Source organism: Narcine bancroftii, chromosome 4 (assembly GCF_036971445.1).
Source record: "Narcine bancroftii isolate sNarBan1 chromosome 4, sNarBan1.hap1, whole genome shotgun sequence".
Taxonomy (NCBI): Eukaryota; Metazoa; Chordata; class Chondrichthyes; order Torpediniformes; family Narcinidae; genus Narcine; species Narcine bancroftii.
In genome coordinates, this window is record NC_091472.1 from 176,572,115 (window position 1) to 176,597,317 (window position 25,203).

Consider the following 25,203-nt stretch of genomic DNA (forward strand, 5'->3'; position numbering starts at 1 on the left):
AGCTCCACCAGCTGCCCTGTGAAATATAACTGCACAGTAATATTTCACAGGGTGGCCGGCAGGGCTGTCAGATCACGGCAGGTGGAGCTGTCAGTGCGTACCTGTGCTTTAAATCATCTCAAGTTTACTTATAATTCCTAATACAATGTAATGCCATGTAAATAGTTGTTATATTCTATTGTTTAGGGAATAATGACAAGCTGGTCTGTGGATTTGACCTAAGTTTGAACAGACTGTTTGCCCACTGCAGGAGATTTTCCCGTAGTCATTTATACATTAAGCATGTATGTGCTTTATTCCCGCTACGATTTCACTGCCCTGCAAGTACATAATACGTCACTTGTGACATCACCGCTGGAGGTGGGGACCCCCATATATCCAAGAGATCCAGATGAATCAGGGAATTCACGGTCCAGTGTGAATGGCTTACTGCCCGATAAGTTTACCTGCTTCCTAGCAAGGTTGGCAGTGTAAAAGGAGCTACAAACTAGAGTAACAGTCATTCATCTTTCACTAGGGTATGGACATTGAATTTTCTACCTTTAGGTTATCCACACCCCGTGTTCCTTTCCCATTCCTACTGGTCCACCAGGGTCTCTCATCCTTTGTTCAACTTTTCCATCCTTCCCCTCCTCATTTCCCAGTCTCATAACCCTCCCCCTTCCTTAGGACTGGGAAGAGTGTGAAGGGTTTACAGATTTCAAAGCAGAGCTGGGTGCAGGAGTGAAGTATAGTATTAGGTGGAGATGGGTGATGATGGATCAGGTGATAAAGAGGTAAACACAAAAGGGACTGCAGGAGCAGGAATCTGGAAATAATGCTGTTAGAACTCAGCAAGTGAAGCAGCATCTGTAGAGGCATCGCAAGAACATAATAAACAGGAGCAGGAGTATGTTTAATATTCTGTCAAGTCTGCTTTGCCATGCAATATGATCATGGCTGATCTGGCCATGGACTCAGCTCCACTTACCCACCTGTTCCCCTATTAATATCTATTAATTCTCATACAATTCAAAAATCTATCTTCAATACATTCAATGAAGCAGCCTCTACTGCTTCCTTGGGCAGAGAATTCCACAGATTCACAGGTCTCTGGGAGAACCAGTTCCTCTTCATATTTGTTTTAAATTTACTCCCTGAATCTTAGGGCTAGTCTTGTTACAAGGTCTCAGTCTGAAACTTTGATATGGATCTTTTCCCTCCACGCATAATGCTTGACCAAGTGAGTATTGGCTGTCAGTGAGGCATTTTACAGAAGAAGGATGAAACAGGAAAATAAACATGATAAAGGGAAAATGATTAGAGTAAAGTTCACTGTGAATCACATCCAGTTCACTACTTTCTGTGAAATGTACTCCTCGTTTTACTGTGGGGGGTCATAAATTACAAATGTTTGATCTAGCTTCTCTCATTAATAGAGCCCATGCATGTTGAAGACTTTGCCGCTTGACAAAATATGACAGGGAATATCAGAAAATATCATTAGGATAATTGGAATAGAAAATGTCTGGGCTAAATTCTCAGTGGCAAGATCTTCAACAGGAAATGGGTGCAAATATTTCAAAACAGGCCACGCATTTTATGTGTAGGAAGTGCTTCCTCTTGTCAGAAAGAACAATCCAAGAGATGGCAATGAAAGGAAGAAACCAAGAAATCAAACATCAAGTGCATAAATTACCCAAATAATATGGTGAGAATGTGTACTCCACAACAACTAGTGTTTGAGGGACTAACTTAAAGGATGGGGGCCAGACAAGCAGATGATGGATGAGGTAATCAAGGGTTATGGGGACAAATATTGGTGAGACCAAAAGGCAGGTGCCTTTGAATGAACCACTGAAAATTCATGTAGAATCACATTATTTTGTTGCACCAGAAAGTTTCTTGGCTAAGTGTTGCCATCTGCTTAAAGAGACCATTTGTTATATAATCAGAAAATAATAATATTTTATATCTTCAAAGTATGCAAACACAAAGACTACACTTTCATTATCAGAAAATAAGATCTTTTTTGCTTTTAAGCCTTTTGCGACCTTTTAGAAGGAGAAAGAAAGCCAGGTTATTGTCCCATAACATGTTACTCGTTCTTCATAAAAGAGAACTCCTGTCAACCTTTAAATATATGTTTACTGAGAAAAGGTCCTGGTGCTTCACTGTTTGATAAAACATTGCTGTTTGATAAAATGATTGTTTTTATTTCATGCATCAAATTCCTTGCCAGCACAGATTGTTTGCTTAGCGCAGACATTGCAATTAATCTAAAAGCAGCATGTGAGCAAAAAAATTATCCAACAATTATCACCCCATGTAGGAAATTACAGAGCAATCTCCCTTGTGTAAAAATATTGCAAGCTATGCTTCATAAAAGAAAAGAATTAAGTAGCTTTTCAAAATCACTGTTGGCATCCTCCTGTGGACTTTGATGTGCAAGGAAGTTTTCAGAATTGATTAAAACCTCCTAAGGCCATAGAATGTTGCATTATCAGGGGAAATTTCCCGTCAAGCGCAGAATACTCTGTGGAAGAAAGGAAAAACAAATAGAGGATTAATAAGACAGAGGGAAATCTTTGCAGATTCTATTTTAACTGAGAGTTAAAGTAGACTGAATCAGATTGACCGTGGTTAATGATTCTATCGGGAAAACCCAGCATTCAGCAATTTGACCTAAAATATGTTCCAGATATACTTCCCTTAAACTAATCACTTTAATTACTCCCCATTGAAGAGGGCAATATACTCATGACATTCAGGGCAAAGATGTTTCATATGGGCTTCCTCCTTTGATTTCATGTCCTCTAACGTCTTTCTATAATTTTGCTCCTCTCCCTGTGTGGAAACACTTGCCAAGGAATCATACGTCAGACTCCATTGATTTCAATGCTTTAGCTTAATATTTTGAATAACTTTTAAGCGTTTCTTTGTAATTAACTTTATGTCTTATTTTTCTAAATTATTTTTGTTATTAATTATTGGTGAAGCTTAAGTCAAATTATTTTTTATATACCTGGAGTGACAGTTTTCCATGTCATTCACATATGAGAAGACTGAGAATTTTTGGAAGTCCTTTTGGGATTTTTGTACTTCTCCGGGGCTCGTCACCTTGTCGTGGTGGAGAGGCTTGTGTGGTCCTGTGATCCTGAGAGGGATGCCGTCTGGAGCTATGCTCCTGGTAGGGTCACCCAAGGCGGTAAGGTTGAGGGTGAGGTCCCTGACAAACAACAATCCAACTAAGACCTCAAAGGTGGAACAGGCAAACAAAGTTACTCTGAACTTAATGGCTGGGAAGGCTACAACAAATCCATCAGCTCCAGTCGTCGTGGTTTCCATGCCATTGGAACTAGTTGGTTGATTTGTGAAGTATCATGTGCTTCTTGGAGTGCAACATCAAGTACATGTTTACAAATATATGCACAGGCATCTTCACTCGGTAGGCCACCTTCCAAGATTGGATTCATAAGCCGCTGAAGAGCCCATAGGAATAAAAACTATAATTCTTCACCTTGAGGGACAGCCACGATGACTTTATGTGCTTTTGCACTGTTTTGTACCAGTAAATGCCGTTTTGTTATGTTGTACTGGTAAATTCAGATGATAAATAAACTTGAATTTTAACTCCACAGATCAAGGCTTTTGGAGGGGTCCGGGTATAATGCCACAAATCTGTGATTCTGTGGCTAGATACCACATGCAACAATAGAGAACTTGGACTCTCATCTCTGTTCACACCATACAAGCAATAATCAGGGTATTATATCTACCAACCACATAAATATGTGTGAAAGCGAATTCCAGCATTAAATTCATTGGTGCAGGTAGTGTATTTACTATAGGTCCATCTATCATCAACTTTGAACTTACTATCTTCCCAAATTCAACCTTCACGTTTCAGCGCATTGCTTCTGGTCTAATCTTCCAGGACTGAGTTAAGAAGGAATTTCTTCAACCAGAAGGTGGTGAATCTTCACCCAAAAGGATTGGGTAGGTTTAATGACTGGGTATATTTAAGACAGAAATCAATAGATTTTTAGATACAAGATTAATTTAAGAATAAAGGATTATCTTAAGAAAGTATGGAATCAGAAAAGATCAGGTTTTATTTTATTGAATGTCTACGCAAGTACAAGAGACCAAAAAGTCAAGTGCTGCTTCTAATTTCTAATGTACTTTCTGCCTTAAGAATCAACCAAGCTCTGTAATCATATTTTCCCAAGTTTTACTTTGCAGTGTTAATTCAAGAATGTTCATTGAATTATGCGCCATTTCTGCATTTTAATAATATGAGTGAAACGAATCTTTGCTTTGATGTGTAACCAAGTCTAAGATGTCTTAAATAATTCCTTCTAAGTATTATAATTAATTTCTTGAACAATTCAATTTACCAATGCTGTAATTCTAGGAGTTAATTATAATTTAATCTGCATACTTACTCATCGTCTTTCTTGCTCTCTTCAATAAAAGCAATGGATTCTGATCGAAGGCGGGTTGTAACTTCATATGTCCGAAGAGTGACACCAAATATGTCTTCATGATAACGGTTTTCATCCTGAGGTAGTAAAAAGGGCACAGGTAAAGCATACTGCCAACTTAGAATGCTCACCTGCTTTTGGTGAAAAAAAAACTTACTGTAGGTATCTGATTGTCTTAGATACTGTATTATAAAATCTCCAAACAGAAACAATAATCAAATAGGTATGAGACAAAACTAATCTGCACAAATTAGTTTTAAAAATGACCTCCCTGCAAAAGTAGCCAATTATCAATCTTTTAACAGGATTAATGTTCCATGGAAAAATTGTTTCCTTGAAGACTTGTTTCAATCATTTGTCAAGTTGGATTAAAAATGGCAAAGCAGATTAGATTAAAAGATTTTCCATTTAATAATGGTCCAAAGGTTGCTGAAATGGTGACCCCACACGAAGGAAAATGAACGGAAAGTTTAGCTTGCCCTTCATATTGCCATATTTTAGAGAAACAATAGCTAGAAATGGGAACTGACAAAACCAACATTCAGATTTGTTGATCTCCACAACCAATCATGTTGAAGGTTAGAGAAACAAATAATAATAACAACAGTAAATGAATTTGCTCACGTTAGGATCCAATCAAAGGAGGAGAAAAATAAAGAGAGGTTTAGATATATTGTATCTAAAGAAAGGGAGAAAAACAGACAGAAAAGGTAACATATTCATTAAAAATATTAGATTTAAAACATTATTAAACTTTAGAAGCATTACTTGCTAGAATGGACTTTGACAACGTAATCGATCCCTTCCAGCTGGGAGGCTGGGTTTCGTTGTTAATCAGGACCACATGTCAAGTTACTAGCACAGTTCTCTCCATTTAAAGTGACCAAATGGTTGTGAAAAGTGCTTGAGTGCTTTATTACACAGGGTCCAGCCGCTCAGTCTGCATTGTTGGGCGGATCTTAAACTGGGACGTTTGTGGTAGTGCGAAATGAATTTCCAGACAATTTTGGTCATTGTGGGCCACTACGTTGTCTGCAAAGTTGACTCTCAGGTGACAATGTTTAAAATGAGATCTGATTCACGAACAAGTGGAATGAAATTTCTCTTGGCATTAGTCAGAGAAAAGCAGGGAGAATTTCTGTTCTATTGCTAAGAATGCAGCATTAATTCCACAGAATCAAAACCAACTCCTTGCTAACATGCAATATCAGTGGTTGTGTAATCTAATAAAAATAATCTCTAAAAGTAATGCATTGGAAGAAAAATTTAATTTATAGATACAACATGGTAATAGGTCATGGTAATTCCAGCCCCACAAGCCCACACTGCCCAAATACACCCTTGTGACCAATTAACCTACTAACCATGTACGTCTTTGAAATGTGGGAGGAATCAGAGCACCCTGAGGAAACCCACGCAGACACAAGAAGAACAAACTCGTTACAGCTGTATTTTGAAGTTAATTGCACATATAAATCCTTACTCGTAGCTTGCTAATAAAGATCCCGGCATCTTCCAGTGACATCTTCCCATGTTGACTGGTGATCTGTTGAATGGTCTTCAGAACGTCTCCTGCCATCGTAACATCTCCACAAACATATATGTGCCCACCTTGGTCTTGCAGCAGTTTGAATATATGGTCAGAAAGTTGTTCACGTAAAATGTCCTGCACATATTTCTAAAATCAGATAGACAATTCAATGTATTTATTGTGAATAAACGTGTTTGAAATTTCAAATTTGTGACACATTAAAATATTTAGAAAATATGGCCTTTAACTATTTGTTTCACTGGGTGTACTGGAGTGGAAAAAAATTAAATTGACAGTTTAAAAGCCAAAATAAAGCACGTTTTCCAAATTTGCATTGCTATAAATACTATTTTTGAAGAAATCTGCATTTTTCCCAATGCAGGTCCACAGTAGAATATTTGTGGGGGGGGGGGTGCATGGCGTGATGGCTTAGGAGAAAGATGTGGAAAATGCCTCTCCTGACAGAATAAATTAATGCCCAAATTTTAAAAAATCTTATCAATTCTAATTACTTAAAAATCTGCTTCGAAAAGTTCCTAGAAGATGGCTATGAAGAAACTTTAAACTCAAACATTAAAAAAAACCACAGAAGAATATTTGGAATTTTTGTCTGTGATGCACCATCAATTACTCAAAAGACAGTTGTTGAGAAACCAATAGGCTTTTATTCTATTAGGAACAAAGGTGTAGTTCGACCTGATCCCAGCGATGTAGGTGTCCCAGATCAGATCCTCTGTGTACTCTGCGGTGGACATGACTTTGCATTCATAGGCCCTGCCGAGGGCTTGCAGGGCTCGAAGATACTCAGTGTTGGATTCACCAGGTCATTGTTTGAGGGTCACTAGCAGGTGTCTGGTGTAGACAATGCTGATCTTATGCAGATACTGTCCTTTGAGTATGCCTATGTCTTCCTGGTACGATGTGGCATCCCTGATCCCCGACCCGGAAGTGCAGCACTTGTAGCTTATTGGTCTCTGATCACACAATGGTGGAGGATGCCTGCAGGAACGCTTCAAAACAGTGCAGCCAGAGCTCAAAGTTGGTGGATGCCTCAGGCAATTGAGGGTCGACCTCCAACTTTTCTTGCTTCAGGGATTGCTCCATTGTAAAAAAATTTTAAGTGAATAAAATTGATGCACCATCAATCACTCAAAAGACTGTTGTTGAGAAACCAATAGGCTTTCATTCACTTAAGAGAAACAGCAGGACAGCCAAACAGTAGAGGTGGCTGTGGAACAGTCACCTTTATACAGGAGCCTGTGGGGAGGGACCACAAGTACACCGGCCAATAAATGTGCCCGGCCAGACAATTATACATAACAGTGATTTACCATGTCTGCCCTGCAAAAATAGACAGGAACTAGTCACTAAATAAAATATGTCATTTGCAAGACAACATGAAAATTTTTTCAATGTTCCTGTGTAGAAATGTAGAAATTGCGTTTTAAAATAACCACACAGAAATCATTATAAATAAGACTCAATATGAGTTTATTCAGTCAAGAAGCTTCCAGAGAGCAGGGTACAAGCTTAAGGCTATCAAACTCTCAGACAGGAATCAATTCTCACCTCTTCTACTGAGCCATATCCTAAAGCCTGATCTTTTAACACAATAGTGCTAACTGACTACTACGTGTTATGTGATCTAAACAGCAACGCATGGCATCACTCAGTCCATGAATTGTTTCTGCTTTGAAGTTTTGGTCACCATTGTCAACTTCAAGAATTTAAGATTACCATGAAACCTACCTATTTACATGTGTAAACTGGAAACCAGAAATCAGGCAGCCAGAGAATAGATACTGATGTGTTCTGTGAGCAACCCTTCCAGACTTCTGTTGATTTTTTTGTATTCTAGAAGAATGTTCTTAATTACAACTGACACATGGGATTAAATGACCAACAACAAATAATTTCCCTGTCTTTAGGAAGAGGATATGCAAAATGTAAAACATAAGCTGTAGCAATACCTTCAAAGAAATGTTATCCATTTTGTATGCAGGAAAATGCCTTAAATATTGTACCCTGCAACTGTGTTCTTTGAATGAGGTTCAAACAGTACGAGTGAGGTGACTGTCTACCCACCACTGGTACCCCCCATTCATGTTAGTGTGACTCAGTAAAAGCTGTGTTTTGTACTGTGTGGCTTTGTTGTACTTTTTGAATCTTGACTATTTATGCCTTTGTAGTGGTTGATAGACATCCTTTCTCTTTACAAACAAAATATTAAATTATATTGGCATTAAATGCAAGAATTTTCACATAAACAAAATACACCAAAGCCCAAAGACGTCTAAATACCTTCGGTTTTGCTGGTTCACGAGAGTAAGCGGTGTAGAGTTTCTGAAAGATGCCTTTATTTTTGGAATGAATGGTCTCCTCTTGGTAGATGTGATCAATCTTTGCTTGTCGGCAGCCAAACACAAGTGTCATTGGACACACTTTCACACCTTAAATCACAAAAGTACAGTTATGAGCTGCCTGGCGGCAAAGTCGCTGAAGTATTTCTGTTTACCAAGGAGAGGCAGATATCCTTCATCTCTTGATTTCTTTGTAAACATTTTTGAGAGGGTGCAAATTTGCTCATGCTCTTTTCATGCAATTGCCCAAGGCCAATTGCAGCTCCACACGATTGAATGAAACGTGTTTGGCACTGAAGCGTGTCGAGGAAATTTAATCAGTGTGCAGAGTGAAGTGAAGGTTGCACATAAAAGGAAGTATTGAGAGAAGCAAATTCACATGGAGGCAGACTAACGAGAAAGACGGTAGAGAAACACAAGGAACTGTAAACACTGGAATCAAGACCAAAGGGGAGCTGGAGGGTCATGGAGAGAAATGGACAGTCAAAATTTCAGGCCAAGACAAAGGAGGGAACATGTTATGTTATATTTTATATTGTATATAGATATGTACCTTGTACAAGGACTGCCTAAAGAAATCTCTTGGTGCCTGCCACATTGACCACCGCCAGTGGGCTGATATCGCCTCAAACCGTGCATCTTGGCGCCTCACAGTTCGGCGGGCAGCAACCTCCTTTGAAGAAGACCGCAGAGCCCACCTCACTGACAAAAGACAAAGGAGGAAAAACCCAACACCCAACCCCAACCAACCAATTTTCCCCAGCAACCGCTGCAACCGTGTCTGCCTGTCCCGCATCGGACTTGTCAGCCACAAACGAGCCTGCAGCTGACGTGGACATTTACCCCCTCCATAAATCTTCGTCCGCGAAGCCAAGCCAAAGAAAGAAAGAAGAAAGAAATATAGATATGTTTTATAGGAAATAAATTGTGGCAGTTTTTTAAAAAGTTTAGGTTACATACAGATATAAACACTTCAAAACAGATGTCATTTAAAATGCTGGAGCTCTGCTCAAGCCAGACAGTCCAGGGTCTTCGGCAAGACACTGAAGTGGCTGATCGGAAGAAACTTGCCCCATCAGGGTTTTCCAGATGATAACCTCTTTCTTTCAGGTCACCACAGAGTTCCTTTTCTGTTTCTCTTATTTCAAGTGAAACATTAGGCAGCCAGTCTTCTCCTCTTGTATGGACCACAAGGGCTTTGACCAGCCTGAACTACGAACTCACAACCCATCTTCAACATGGGTTTTTTCCACAAGCTTGCCAACTTGTCCTGTTCCAGTCCCAGCTGCTGCTGCTGAACTGTAGAACTGAATTCTCTCTCTCTCTCTCTCTCTCTCTCTCTCTCTCTCTCACTCACTCACTCAGAGAAAACCATATGACCCTCTTAGAACAGCAAACTGCACTCAGACTGCAGCACCAGATCCAGTCTTCTGAGTTTGTTCATCTGTTGCTTTCCAAAACAATAATCCATTACTCCACAGCATGTCCAATTAACACCTACTTGTGAAGTCCTTATAGGCATTCTTCAAAGTTTGTGCAAAGGCACCTGGGAGTCTGGACTGTCTGTCGAGCAGAGCTCTGGCATTTTAAATGAGATCTGTTTTGAAGTGTTTGTATCTGTGTGTGGCTTAATTAAAAACCCCACACAATTTATCTTATTTTAAAACATATCTGTATAAAATATAACATAATCTGTCACAGTGGGGCCAGGGAGGTATGAGGGTATTGATCAATGAAGGTGGGAGAGGTCGAGAGACAAGTATGGGAGAAAACCATGATGGAGGGGAGGGTGTTGAAAAAAAAGTGAGCACTAGATTGGGACTAGTAAAAATAGAAACAGGTAAGGGACAGCTGGAAACAGTGGAACCGAATCGGGTGGGAGTTGACTGAAACTGGAAAATTCAGCATTCATTTAGACCTGAGCCAGTCATGACCTGAGCCAGTCTAGCCTAGTGTAGACCTGCAGTGAGAACAATCTGACAGGTTTGATGTGCTTCCAGCAACTCTCTTTGTTGTGCTGTTTTGAAGATCTACCTTTATATTCAGCATCATGTAAGCGCTGCTGCCAGAAGCCCCTGAAGGGAGCGATTCCAGTTCCTGGTCCAATTAAAATGCAAGGAACCAATGGATCTTGTGGTAACCTGAAATATGGAGCTCTGCATACAAACATACACAAAGAATTAACACAGGCCTCTGACAATAGGTGCAAATTATTTGAATTGCTGAACAATCCTTTGATTAATGAGGTGAAAAAAGAAAGTCTGCAGATCCTGTGATTAAGAGGTCACAGGTGGATGTAGGTGAGAGGACACATAAGAGGTCATAGGTGGGAGAATGACTCCTACTTATATCCACCTATGACCTCTTACCTATTGGTCTCTAATCCTCTCCATGATGCCTTTACCTCCCTCCTCCTCCCACCATTTAATGTAGGCACCACCTGCATTTTGCTCAAACCTTGCATCTCCATCGGGCACACAAAACTCAAAACGGTCAACCAGTTTACCTATCTCGGCTGCACCATTTCATCGGATGCAAGGATCGACAACGAGATAGACAACAGACTTGCCAAGGCAAATAGCGCCTTTGGAAGACTACACAAAAGAGTTTGGAAAAACAACCAACTGAAAAACCTCACAAAGATAAGCGTATACAAAGCCGTTGTCATACCCACATTCCTGTTCGGCTCCGAATCATGGGTCCTCTACCAGCATCACCTACGGCTCCTAGAACACTTCCACCAGCGTTGTCTCCGCTCCATCCTCAACATTCATTGGAGCGACTTCATCCCTAACATCGAAGTACTCAAGATGGCAGAGGCCGACAGCATCGAATCCACGCTGCTGAAGATCCAACTGCGCTGGGTAGGTCACGTCTCCAGAATGGAGGACCATCGCCTTCTCAAGATCGTGTTATATGGCGAGCTCTCCACTGGCCACCGTGACAGAGGTGCACCAAAGAAGAGGTACAAGGACTGCCTAAAGAAATCTCTTGGTGCCTGCCACATTGACCACCGCCAGTGGGCTGATATCGCCTCAAACCATGCATCTTGGCGCCTCACAGTTCGGCGGGCAGCAACTTCCTTTGAAGAAGACCGCAGAGCCCACCTCACTGACAAAAGACAAAGGAGGAAAAACCCAACACCCAACCCCAACCCATCAATTTTCCCCTGCAACTGCTGCAACTGTGTCTGCCTGTCCCGCATCGGACTTGTCAGCCACAAATGAGCCTGCAGCTGACGTGGACATTACCCCTCCATAAATCTTCATCTGCGAAGCCAAGCCAAAGAAAGAAGAAGAAGAAGATAAAGGACTCAGGTCCAAAACATTCGTCATATATCTTAGCATCTTATAGATGTTACGGGATCTGTTGATTTTCTCCAACCCTTTTGTGTATTAACCTTTTCTTAATGACTTGAGATTTGTGATATTATTCTTCTATTTTTTTTGGTCATTTCAAAATTACTTATTTATAAGGTTAGTCGTCTGTTTAGTAAAGGTCACATGTTGGTGTGATTTGACACAGCTGATAGGGTTTCTACCTCACAATGTCAAAGACCCAAATTCAATCCTAGCCTCCAGTGCTGCTGATGTGGTGTTTGCACATTCTCCCTCTGACCACATGGATTTCCTCCCGGTGCACTGGATTCCCCAGGCAGAGGAGGCTCTGGAAACTAATGGGCTTAGCACACAAAGAGAGGTTGTGTTGTCTAGAACAGTACTCATTGAAGTTTAGAGAGACATAAAATTATGAAAAGGGCAGATAGGAAAGAAGTGAAGAGGTTATTTCCACTAGCAAATGAGACTAGAACCAGGGGACCTATCCTTAAGATTTGGGGGAGTAAGAGGAGCTGCTTCTCCCAGAGAGTAGCGAATCTGTGGAGTTCTCTGCCCAAGGAAGCAGTAAAGGTTCCCTCATTCAATGGTCTTAAAACACAAGTAAATAGATTTCTGAAGAATAGGGGGAATTAAAGGCAATGGGGAACAGGCAGGTTTTTCACTCAGAGCACGGTTTGCATTTGGAATGAGCTGCCAGAAGAAACTGTTGAACAACATTCAAAAATATTTGGACAGATTTATGGATAAGAGGAGCTTGGAAGGAATATGGACCAAATGCAGGCAAATGGGATTAGTCCAGAGTATCAGGTTGATAGGCAAGGACTGGTTTGGCTGAAGGGTTTGTTCTATGGTGTTTGTCTCCATGGCAGGTAAGTGGAGCTGAGTCTATGGGCAGGGCAGCTGTGATTTAAAAAAAATAGGAATACAGCGCGGTTACAGCCCTTCCAGCCACGAGCCCGTGCCACCCAGTTACCACCAATTGACCTGCAATTCAGGTAGCTTTTGAAGGGTGGGAGGAAACTAGAGCACCCAGAGGAAACAGGCAGATGTCCAAACTCCTTAGACAGATCCAGTTTCAAGCCTGGGTCATTGGTGCTGTAACAGTATTGGACTAACTGTTATGTTAACCATGCCACCCTTATTGAATGGTGGAATGGGTTCGACAGTTCAGATGGCATATTCCTGCTCTTACTTCTTGTGTTCCTTCCACATCCAAAAAATGTGAGACAGCGGACTAATTGGCCACTGTAAGTTGCCCCAGGAATGTAGGTGAGGGGAAGAACTGGAGGGAATGTGGGAAGAATAAAAAGTGAGATGAATGCAGGATTAATGTAAATGGTTAGTTAATGGACTCGATGGGCCTGCTTAGTCTGTCTGTCTGTCTGTCTCTCTCTCTCTCTCTCTCTCTCTCTCAGACTCAGGGCGCAGGGCACCAGAAATAAGAACACACGCCATTGAGAAGAAGCATGAGATGACCCTGCAGGAAGGTGACCACGGCAGTGGACCAGCAAGGCGCTCAGCAGCTGAACGATGCACATAGGCCGTGGGCTGTTGGTGACTTGCAGTTGAAAGACTCACACAGGTTGCTGATTGCCAGAGATGTGCGCGCAAAGAACTCGCATCAGGTTGCAGGCTGCTAGAGACTGGGTCATGAGAACCATGATTTGATAGGGTGCTGAGGGCAAGAAGGGGTCCCAAAGGGCCTCAGATGCTGAAGGCTTCCTGATCACTGGAGGTTTGGATCTGGACCTTGGGTTGCTGAAGGTTTGAACCTTCAGGTTGCTGAAGGTTTGAACAGGAATCTGTGTGGCTGTAAAGGCTGCGGGAACATGGTAACCAAATCCTCATGTATGGACTCTCTTTTGTGTCCCTTTCTCCAATCAATGTTAATGTGACCCATTATTTGCCTTACATCAGACACAAGTTGAAGTATATCATGTATATAAAAACCTATGAACCTTTAATTGGTCTCTTCTTTTGAATGCCTTGAAGTCCTGTTTGTTGGCTTCCAATTGCATCTTGTACAATTAAATGAGAGTTTAAGAGGCTTCTAAAATTGACACATGAATATATAAGGAATGGAAGGATATGGATGATGTGTATGCAGAAGAAATTTAGTTTGGCATCATGTTTGCTTGATCTTGGTGGGCTGAAGGGCCTGCTCCTGTTCTATGTATTATGTTACATGGGATAAAATCAGATTAAGGCCTCAACTGACCTATCTAGGGCCCAGAAGGAAGGATAGCAGACACATGCAGTCACGAACCTCTTGGGCCCAGTGGCAGTATTATGGTAAACCACTGCTATTCTGTGATTGGCTAATGCCAGCTGGACCTGCCTCCCAAGACCGATCCTACCCATAACCCCTTTCACCTTGCCATCTTTAGTTAATGATGTTGGTTGCTGCTCCATTCTATAGTCAATAAAAGCCTATCAGTTTCACAACCTCAGTCTTTTGTGGTAATTGATGGTGCATCACGTATGACGATAAGTTGGGTAGCAATGGGAAGGCAACAAGAATTCTTGCTTCTACTGAAATGTGCAAGTATCAATATTTGCCTAAAACAATAAGTGCAGATTAAATAATTCTTTGAAAATGATCCCCTTGTAGTAAAATGAAAGACTCTGATCATCCTCACATGAATCATTCAGTGAGGACCATTAGACTTTGTAAAAGGCTTGTGTTAAACGTTCAGCCAACCCGGCATCAGTGTCTTGCTCTGAAGCAATGTTGTAATTGGTTCACGGAAGGATTCATCTAAAACGTGAAAAATATTATCTTCTGCTTTTTAAAGTCTACTTTTGCATTTTCCTCTTAATGCAATGAAAAAGGACAAACAGTGAGATCTTGGACTAACTGATAAATGAGACAAAAATGTCATCCACAATGGCTTGATTCCAAAACTCTATACAGTCATATCTCCCTCCAGCCCTTGAAAATGTGTTTGTGCACCTTGTTTAACTTCATTACTTTTAACTTCTATTATTAATTCCTCAAATATCTGGGGCAGGTGTTGTTTCAAAACTCATCCAGAGGGTAAGTATTTGCACAAGGCCATGGATATCAGCAAAGTTAATTTTTTGCCCCTCAATGATGGGAAAGATCCACTTGGCAGCACACTGCATCTTATTGGGCAATTGAAGACTCAGAGAGGAATCTCACTGAGGCAGAAGCATCTCCCTGCCCATTCCCCCCACAGTTCCATCCCCAGGCCCATGCAAACAGACGCTTCCCACCAATCTGTGGATTTTGAGTGTACTGATAGATTTCACCCAACCAGAATTCTCTCACTAAATGCAAATCCCAGGCCTGGGTCGGTACTGAAGGAGGATTTGGGTGAGTAGACAGATTGCACAATAAACCCAGACAAAGTAGAGTTCAGAAGAGAGATAGAGGGACTTGTAGCTTATTGTCAGGTCCACAATGTCAGGAAGACCAAGGAGATGATTGTGACCTTCTGGATGAGGGGAGGAGCTCATACTCTGGTCCTCATTAATGATGATGAGGTGGAGATAGTAGATAGCTTTAAGTTCCTAGGTGCAAACATCCCCAGTGACTTGTCTTGGTCTACCCACATCAATGCAATTATCTACCCACATCAATGCAATGATCTACCCACATCAATGCCCTGGTCTACCCACATCAATGCCCTGGTCTACCCACATCAATGCCCTGGTCTACCCACATCAATGCCCTGGTCTACCCACATCAATGCAATGATCTACCCACATCAATACAATGATCTACCCACATCAATGCCCTGGTCTACCCTCATCAATGCAATGACCAAGAAAGCACACTGACACTCAGAAGCCTGAGGAAATTTGGCATGTTACATGTACCCCTTAACAACTTCTAGAGGAACACCATTGAAACCATCCTTTCAGGGTGCATCACTGTGTTATACAGGAACTGCTCTGCTCAAGACTGCAAGAAACCACAGAAGGTTCAGACCAACACATATTCCTCATCCAATGACTCCATCTACAACTCTTGCTCCCTTGAAAAACTAGTCAATATATTAATAGATTTATCCTGACCTGGAAGAAGATTCACAAGTATGAGGCTACCAGATGCAAGGACAATTTCTTTTCCACCATTATCAGACAGCTGAATGAACCTTGTACCTGTAAACAGGCTGCCTTTGCTCCACACCAATTGATCTCTCTCTGTAACTCAGCACTTCTGTACAGTCTCTTATTCATTGTACTATGTATGAGTTGCCTGTTGATCTGCTCGCAAAACAATCTCTAGCCCTGCATTTGGTACTGTGAAAATAAACTCAAGGCTGAATTTGAAATCTGAAATGCAGGTACGTAAACATACACACACAAACATCCTTCCCAAATGTATTTTCAAAATATATGTAAGAACTTGCTGTATGAATCTTTACATTTCAGACAGCTGTTAAATTTTGCTTTTTTCTTGGCAAGTTAATTACCCTCTGACAAAGCACGGCACCATCTCATCCCTGTCTAACCCATTTAGCCAGGAAGAGCAGACTCCATGGTGTAACGGTCCTTCGCCATCTGCAAACATAAAGACAGAAAATATACTTGCTGAGAAATTATACCACCTCTCATTATTAGAAAATAGTGTACTATAATCATTTTGTAGGTGCTTTAATAAACTTACAACTATATTTATAGAAGTCCCACCTAATGAAAAACTGGAGTGGCTTCAGAGGCATCTCATCCTAGCATGCCTGTCATTTTTCTGATATAATTTGCATATGTGATTGTTGTGTTTGGAACATTCAGATCCAGGTTGGACTCTGATACCAGTGGCCACCTATATTCTACATGGATTGAGACAAAAACTATAATGGTGCAAGCAAGCACATCAGGCACAAGGGACTCCAATACTGGTGGCTACTTACCCTACCACACTCTCCCACACATGTACACACTTCACAGACAGGGACTTTCAAACATACTCCCAATTCACTGTACCAATGGGGGTGCAGTTCTCTGTAAGCACTGATCTATCACAGAACTACAGCTGAACCTAAGTTTAGTGCATACCTTACCCATGAGTCCTCCAGTTATGTCCACAGTAGCGATCTGGCATGGAGCGATGTCCAGGAGTTGGACCAAGAGTCAGAAAGAAATGTGGTGTACATTGATGCTTTATACTGTTCTGAGCTGGGCATCTGCCCATTGATGACACTGAGTCATAGATATGAGCCAATGGTAAGGTGTGCACTAATGGGTGGCTGGAGTCCAACCTTGATTTGATAAGTAGTGGAGTCTTCACTTGTTTGTCTCCAATGTGTGCTTTGATTGTAACACTTGTGTCCAGACTCTTCTCTCTGTGAACTCACCAAACCTGATACTTTCCAAACATAACAATTGCCACTGCAAGCATGGTTCAAGCTGGATACATGTGGAGTACTAACCATGTGGGAGATTGTGCTAACGAGTGTGTGTGTGTATATGTGTGTGTGTGTGTGTGTGTGTGGGTGTCCTGTCAGGTGTACCTGTTCACCAAAAGGGGCAAGAGGAGGCAACCCATGGCTGGTAAGGGAACCCCAAGATTGGAATACAAAATCTCCACGTGGACCAATGACCATCAGGAGCTTAGCTATTTGGTGGTGTGGCTGGCAAGCCATGTCATGTTGGTCAGCTGGATTGAAGGGCCCACGGCGAAAAGATGGGATACCACCTGAGACACCAACGTGAAATTGCAGGAGAATTAGGCCAACAGGGTGCACAGAAAATAGGGAGATAGAACCTCTGCAGCATCATTGTTGAGTACTACAGGAAGCAGTGCAGATTGCCCAAGTGAGAGTGACCAACCTAAAAATGAAAGTCGCGGAGGCAGTTTCCAAGCTGATTAAAATGCAGCAGCTGCAGGGAGTTCACTGGTCTGGCTGGCAACTTGACCCAGTTAAAATCCAAGCCACCATCCAGAGGGGGTAGGCGTTCGGCACGTGGTTTGGGGATGGTATGTATGGATGGATGATGATTACCACTAGGAAACTAAGTCCAATGACTCACATCCTCCCTACCCTGTGTGCCTGTCTTTGCAAGTCTGGCCAGTGACCATGCAGTCCCAGGTCTGCCATGAGGGCACCCCGTTGATTCTCCAAAATGGGGAGGTAGCTGAAAATGGCAGGACCTTGGGTGGGCTCGTATGTGGTCACTGTGAGATAATGGAGACTCAGGACTACTCCACCAAGGAGCTAACCAGGCTAGGGGACCAGCGGCCAGATGATCAGCTCACCATGCGGCTGCCATGGCTGTGGGTCAAGAGGTTTCTCAATGTCCACCTCTCTTATCATGAAACGAGCACCTTAGATGGACTGTCTGAATATCAGATGATTGGCAATGCCTTCTGAGTGCAGCCAGTAGGGTCAATGATGGCACCACCCAATGGGAACAGGTGGTGATTGCAGTCCAGGCCAGGTTCCCTGCCCTTCTAGAATGGGGGCTACACAGCCAGCCATTGTTAGCATGGAGACACAAGTTGTTAGGGAGTGGGCACTCATCATGGGTGTCAATGGGGGTGACAACAAGCACCACTTCCCAGGAATCACGAAGGTGACTGGTGTCTTGGTGGGCTATTTAGTCCCTGCCTCATACCCTGACCTTAAGAGGAGTGATCCTGCCCCTCATGGGACTGGTGACCAAAAATTCCATCCAGGAAGCCATTGCCCTCTTGGAGGGATCAGAGTAAACAGAGCAGGGAGTACCCACTCAAGTTTGCAGGCCTGAGGTGAAGTTCGGTGACGTCACCCTGCGGATGACTCACAGAGACATGTATGCTCTCTGGAGAGAGCGTTGTAGGGGGAAGCCCCGTGGGGTGGAACTTCCTGTGTGCCATCCACTCTGACCTGGACCAGCCTCCCCTCTTTCCCCCCCTCCTATCTTGTGAGCTCTCCCAAACACCCCCCACCTCCCCACATGAGAAGACTACCCTTCAAGCTGTTTCTCTTCTTGATGTGAGGGTCTAAAAAAATGCTCATCCAAGCAGATTGCTGTGATCCTATCACTAGGTGCTTTCAAATTTCCTTGTAAAATGGGGTTAACCAGGTAATTTGCCCAGTTAGCGCCTCACTCATAAGGCAGCTTGAAATGGTCAGACCCAGTCAGCATTGTCCAAAGTCAACTGGGTCCCTGCCCTACCTCGGAGGTAGTCAGGGAACCCAGTTAAATTTACCCAGGATGTGTCCACTGCCCGCTTGAACAGCAAAATGGCTGACCTGCTGGCGTCACAGGGAAATCCTGGATGAAGAGTCTGTGGTGATCGGGGGGAGAGAGGGGTTGCAGCCACGGCCCAGGATGGAGAAGTTGCGGGGGGGGGGGGTGAGAGGTTGCTGCTGCTAGGGGGAGAGATAGGGGCCACAATCTGGGGGAATGAGGTCGCTACAATGGGGGCAGAGGTCAATGTCAAGGTGGGGTTGGGGGGTGCAATGATCATTGAGAAAGGGGTCACTGCCATGGGGGAGGGAAGAGAGGGGTCACTGCCGTGAGGGAGGGATGAGAGGGTTTGCTGCCACGGGGGAGAGAGGAGAGGGGTCGCTGCCATGGGGGCAAAGGAGTCAGCTGCCGTGGGGGCAGAGGGGTCGGCTGCTGCAGGGGCAGAGGGGTTGGCTGCCTCAGGGTTGGGGGGGTGAGCATGATTGATGGTGGGAGGGAGGCTGACAGCTAGTGGGGGGACAGGGAGACTAGTCTGCATGATGCATCATTTCCCGCGTCATCACGGGGGCGGGATCCCCCTTAAGAACAGACTAGAGGGGCTGAGATGGCCTGTTTCTGTACTGTAATTGATATATGGTTAAATTGCCAGGTTGGTGATTTACTGGGCCTATTCCCCCCTCAGCTTAAAAGATGCTGGAGGCACCTTTGCCCCTCTAATCACACCTGGGTCCCAGGAGGGCTACCCGGGTGCTGCAGCTTAAAAACACCTACTGATTCCAGCCATCAGTACCAGTTCATTTAAGCAGCAAGGAGCCGTTGTCATGAACTATGCAGAAAACTTTAAGAAGACAGGCAAGAGCTGTTGCAATGGATACATTATCACAGGAAATTCCAGCTTATCAATGTTCACAACCTTTGTCATGCACCTTTCAATTACAGCCTTTGCAATGGACCTATTTAATTGAACCCTGAGCTGTGGTATTTACTCTTCACTAAGACTACCATACTGCAATCCACTGAAGAGGTACTGGGCTTCTCCTCCAGGAAAAACAAGGACTGGTTTGACGAAAACAACCAGGAAATCCAGGAGCTGCTGGCAAAGAAGTGAGCTGCCCACCAGGCTCACCTTGCAAAGCCGTCCTGGCCAGAAAAGAAATGAGCCTTCCGTCGCGCATGCAGCCATCTTCAGCGCAAACTCTGAGAGATCCAAAATGAGTGGTGGACTAGCCTCACCAAACGAACCCAGCTCAGCATGGACATTGGCAACTTCAGGGGTTTTTACGAGGCTCTAAAGGCTGTGTACGGCCCCTCACCCCATCCAAAGCCTGCTGCGCAGCTCAGACGGCAAAGTCCACCTCAGCGACAAGATCTCCATCCTCAACCGATGGTCAGAACACTTTCAATCTCTTTTCAGTGCCAACCGCTCAGTCCAATATTCCGCCCTGCTCCAGCTCCCTCAACAGCCCCTAAGGCTAGAGCTGGATGAGGTCCTCACCCGGGAAGAGACATATAAGGCAATTAAACAACTGAAAAGTGGCAAAGCAGCAGGTATGTATGGAATCCCCCCAGAGGTCTGGAAGGCTGGCGGCAAAATTCTGCATGCCAAACTGCATGAGTTTTTCAAGCTCTGCTGGGACCAAGGAAAACTGCCTCAGGACCTTCGTGATGCCATCATCATCACCCTGTACAAAAACAAAGGCGAGAAATCAGACTGCTCAAACTACAGGGGAATCATTGCAGGGAAAATCTTTGCTAGGATTCTCCTAAATAGAATAATACCTAGTGTCACCGAGAATGTTCTCCCAGAATCACAGTGCGGCTTTCGCGCAAACAGAGGAACTACTGACATGGTCTTTGCCCTCAGACAGCTCCAAGAAAAGTGCAGAGAACAAAACAAAGGACTCTACATCACCTTTGTTGACCTCACCAAAGCCTTCGACACCGTGAGCAGTAAAGGGCTTTGGCAAATACTAGAGCACCTCGGATGCCCCCCAAAGTTCCTCAACATGGTTATCCAACTGCACGAAAACCAACAAGGTAGGGTCAGATATAGCAATGAGCTCTCTGAACCATTTTCCATTAACAATGGCGTGAAGCAAGGCTGCGTTCTCACACCAACTCTCTTTTCAATCTTCTTCAGCATGATGCTGAAACAAGCCATGAAAGACTTCAACAATGAAGACACTGTTTACATCCGGTACCGCACGGATGGCAGTCTCTTCAATCTGAGGCGTCTACAAGCTCACACCAAGACACAAGAGCAACTTGTCCATGAACTACTCTTTGCAGATGATGCTGCTTTAGTTGCCCATTCAGAGCCAGCTCTTCAGCGCTTGACGTCCAGTTTTGCGGAAACTGCCAAAATGTTTGGCCTGGAAGTCAGCCTGAAGAAAACTGAGGTCCTCCATCAGCCATCTCCCCACCATGACTACCAGCCCCCCCACATCTCCATCGGGCACACAAAACTCAAAATGGTCAACCAGTTTACCTATCTCGGCTGCACCATTTCATCGGATGCAAGGATCGACAATGAGATAGACAACAGACTCGCCAAGGCAAATAGCACCTTTGGAAGACTACACAAAAGAGTCTGGAAAAACAACCAACTGAAAAACCTCACAAAGATTAGCGTATACAGAGCCGTTGTCATACCCACATTCCTGTTTGGCTCCGAATCATGGGTCCTCTACCGGCATCACCTACGGCTCCTAGAACACTTCCACCAGCGTTGTGTCCGCTCCATCCTCAACATTCATTGGAGCGACTTCATCCCTAACATCGAAGAACTCGAGATGGCAGAGGCCGACAGCATCGAATCCACGCTGCTGAAGATCCAACTGCGCTGGGTAGGTCACGTCTCCAGAATGGAGGACCATCACCTTCTCAAGATCGTGTTATATGGCGAGCTCTCCACTGGCCACCGTGACAGAGGTGCACCAAAGAAGCGGTACAAGGACTGCCTAAAGAAATCTCTTGGTGCCTGCCACATTGACCACTGCCAGTGGGCTGATATCACCTTAAACCGTGCATCTTGGAGCCTCACAGTTCGGCGGGCAGCAACCTCCTTTCAAGAAGAACGCAGAGCCCACCTCACTGACAAAAGACAAAGGAGGAAAAACCCAACACCCAACCCCAACCAACCAATTTTCTCTTGCAACCGCTGCAACCGTGTCTGCTTGTCCCTCATCGGACTTGTCAGCCACAAATGAGCCTGCAGCTGTCATGGACATTACCCCTCCATAAATCTTCGTCCGCGAAGCCAAGCCAAAGAAAAGAAAGAAGAATGTTTTTAGCACATTCTCAGGAAATTGTAGCTTCAGCTTTTAATTATAATGTTGCAGATCATCCATTAGCAGGAAATATTGTATATATTTTGTAACCACTCAGTAACAACAGTGTCCCTCCAGTCCTCCCCAGTAATAGAAACTAATTCCTCAAGGGGTGGGTGCTTCAGGAGCTTTTATTTAAAAGTTACTAATTTGGCAAACCTCCTGGCTATCATTACAGAAAACCAATGCAGGCATATGTGGCACCCGTTTAAAGGGGATGCTAGCAGAATCGGCATCCTGGTGACAGATGACAGCCCAGAAAAACGGGGCACTCCCATGAAAATATGGGTACACCCAGGATGCACCACAGGATAGCACAGCGACAGGGATCTGGGCTCTGTACCAAGGGAGTGCCCAAATGTGAAGCCAAGGTGTGGGATATGCCAGCCAAGAGGGGGCTTTGGCACCTTATGGATGACCTTGCACTGCCTGCTTGCAGGTGTCGGTGGTAAAGTGCTCACTTATGCCAGCTGAGCCAGAGAAACGAGGCAAGCGAGTCAGTGCACAGACAATTTTCTTTCTTTTCACTCCCCTCTCAGACTGGGGAGCAGTTCCTACGGCACCCAGGTCTCTCAGGAACACAATGACCCTGTTTGGTTGGGGGGTGGGAGTAGGTGATGAGGTCACTGAGTTTGATAATGTGCCTCATCCATCATGTGGAAAGCACTTTGTGTATTTATCGATCCACAGGATTTACATCATTTTAGACACGTTTTTACAGTTATAACATGTTACTTAGATTTTAGAAACCAGTTATTCATTGCGTTTGTAGTGATCAGCAAGTGATGTGACTTCTGAGAGGTGGAATGTTGGATGTGGATTGTGGAGGAACACATGGCCTCTCTGTCTGGCACATTGTGAGGGTCACGTGACCTCCCAGTCTGAAACTTATTCAGAAGTCTCATCACCTGCATACCTTACTGTTGGCTCATTTAAATGCTTCAGTGTCATCACTGGGCAGACGCTCAACTCAGAACAGAGTAAACATCGAAGCACACCACACTTCTTTTCCTCTGCCTCTTGGCCCAAGTCTCCAACATCACTCTTCACCAGGTCACTACTGTTGGGCATTACTGGAGGAGTTGTGGGAAAGGTGTGCATTGCACGTAAGTTGAGCTATTGTACTGTATAAGTTCTCGAGAGTGTCCATTGCGCTCTTGTATGTGGAGCAGCCTTTGGTTATCTGGAAGGCGTGGGGACCTAGCTTTGACCGGTGTAGGACCAACGTCTTCCAATCGGAGTCCAAGATGTCACCATCATGGGCCTCGATGATTGCCTCGACTGCGTGCTGCCAGATCTCGAAGCATGTCTGTGCCTCCGGGTGGCGTGGGTCGACCTCAAGGCTCCCTGCGCTCAGGAGTTTTTCCATGGCAGCCATGGGAAAATTTTGTGGATTAAATTGTGGTGCGCTGTTAGACAGAATCAGACACACACAAGGAAAACACTGAACAGGCTTTAATCCACAAAGACTTCCACAGTGGAAGTGGTCCAAACCCTGGAAGCAGCAGCCCTGCACATCGAAGCCTTCGATTCTGGGTTCCCCCAGGCTCCCTCGTGGTCCTCTCACACTGCAGCTTCAGCCCCAGGCTGAACTGGGGAGGAGAACATCGCTGGGGTAGGTGCCCGGTGTCCCTGTAAGTACTGCGGGTCCTGGTGTGGGTCAGATCAATGATCACGACAAAACTGCCCAGCTGGGAACCAGCATTGTTCCCGATGCAGCAAGAAAGGCCACTTTGCAAAAGTGTGCTTCTCTAAACGTGCCAGCAGCTCAGCGGCCCTCTATGACCTCCCTACCTCCCCTGCGGACCCCACTACGTGCGCATGCTGGGTGGCGCCATTGAACCCGCGACAACTTCCGCCTTCTCCGACTTCGACCACGCAACATCCAGACCCGCCAGCAACCATCACAGTGTGTGCCCCGAGCATCTGCACCAGCCCACGCTGCTCGCTGAGAACTACAGCGACGTCACTTCCAGCTCACGGCATGACATCACTTCCGGCTAACGTAACAACGTCACTGCAGCCGGCCGTGATGATGTCACTTCCCCCGGTGCAGCAGACACAGCTGGGAAGGAGGCCAGCCACACAGTGACTCCCCACATGCCACCGCCATCTTGGGCCAGACAGTGCCCAACCCGGAGGGCCTTCGACAACATTGAGAGTGACGTGGTCAACACAGGCGATGACCAGGCCGCCCTACCGATGTTCCCCACACCTCCGGGTGCCATCAGCTGCCGCATGCTGCACCCAGCGATCAACTGCAACGTGGTCAACACAGGCGATGACAGGGCCACCCTACCGCCGCTCCCCATGCCTCCAGAGGCCATCGGCTACCACATGCTGCAACTCACAACCGATGTCAATGTGGTCAACATGGGTGATGACCAGGCTGCCCTATCGACGCTCCCCATCCCCCCGGATAGTGACGACTCCGAATTCAAGATGGTCCTGGCTGCCACCACACTGACCAGGGACATTCCCCACGATCTTGGGCACTCGATGATGGACATGTGAGTCAACGGGCAGATAACAAAGTGCCTGTTGGACAGTGGCAGTACCGAGAGCTTCATTTACCCAAGTGTGGCCCACTCCCTAAGGTTAAAAGTCCACCCCACCACCTCCTCGATCGCCCTCACCACCAAGGATAAGACTATTGGTACCCTCAGGTGCTGCTCAGTCGATATAACGGTCATGCCCAAACTCTGCACACCACTCCTCCTGGGCCTGGATTTCCACTGCCACCTGAAGAGTGTCACCCTTGCCTTCGGGGGGCCCCAACCTCCACTCACATTGCACAGCATGCCAACCTACCAGCCCCAGCCAATCTGCAGACTCTCCACCTTGCGCATCTCCCCACCAGTGCTCTTTCCTCATCTTGCGCTAGACTGCAAGCCGATCGCCACCCTAAGTAGGCGCTATTGCGCTGCAGAGAGGGACTTCATCAAGGCGGAGGTGCAGTGACTCCTGGTGGAGGCCAGTAACAACCCTTGGAGTGCCCAAGCCCTGGTGGTCAAAGAGGGAAGTAAGCTGAGGATG

General features: G+C 44.8%; 1 protein-coding gene across 3 annotated transcripts in view; it reads right to left on the reverse strand.

Annotated features, from left to right (window-relative positions):
- Window positions 1-2,174: 2,174 nt before the first annotated feature.
- nos1 (nitric oxide synthase 1 (neuronal)) overlaps window positions 2,175-25,203 on the reverse strand; it is a 110,665-nt gene continuing 87,636 nt past the window's right edge. For all 3 annotated transcript variants that reach the window (XM_069933133.1, XM_069933134.1, XM_069933135.1), the window contains 6 exons: window positions 16,138-16,225; window positions 10,392-10,513; window positions 8,299-8,447; window positions 5,950-6,144; window positions 4,428-4,543; window positions 2,175-2,515 (listed from right to left, as the gene is read on the reverse strand). In XM_069933133.1, the coding sequence (XP_069789234.1) occupies window positions 2,500-2,515; window positions 4,428-4,543; window positions 5,950-6,144; window positions 8,299-8,447; window positions 10,392-10,513; window positions 16,138-16,225 (686 nt within the window). In that variant the 3' untranslated portion in view covers window positions 2,175-2,499. The remainder of the gene's footprint in view (window positions 2,516-4,427; window positions 4,544-5,949; window positions 6,145-8,298; window positions 8,448-10,391; window positions 10,514-16,137; window positions 16,226-25,203) is intronic.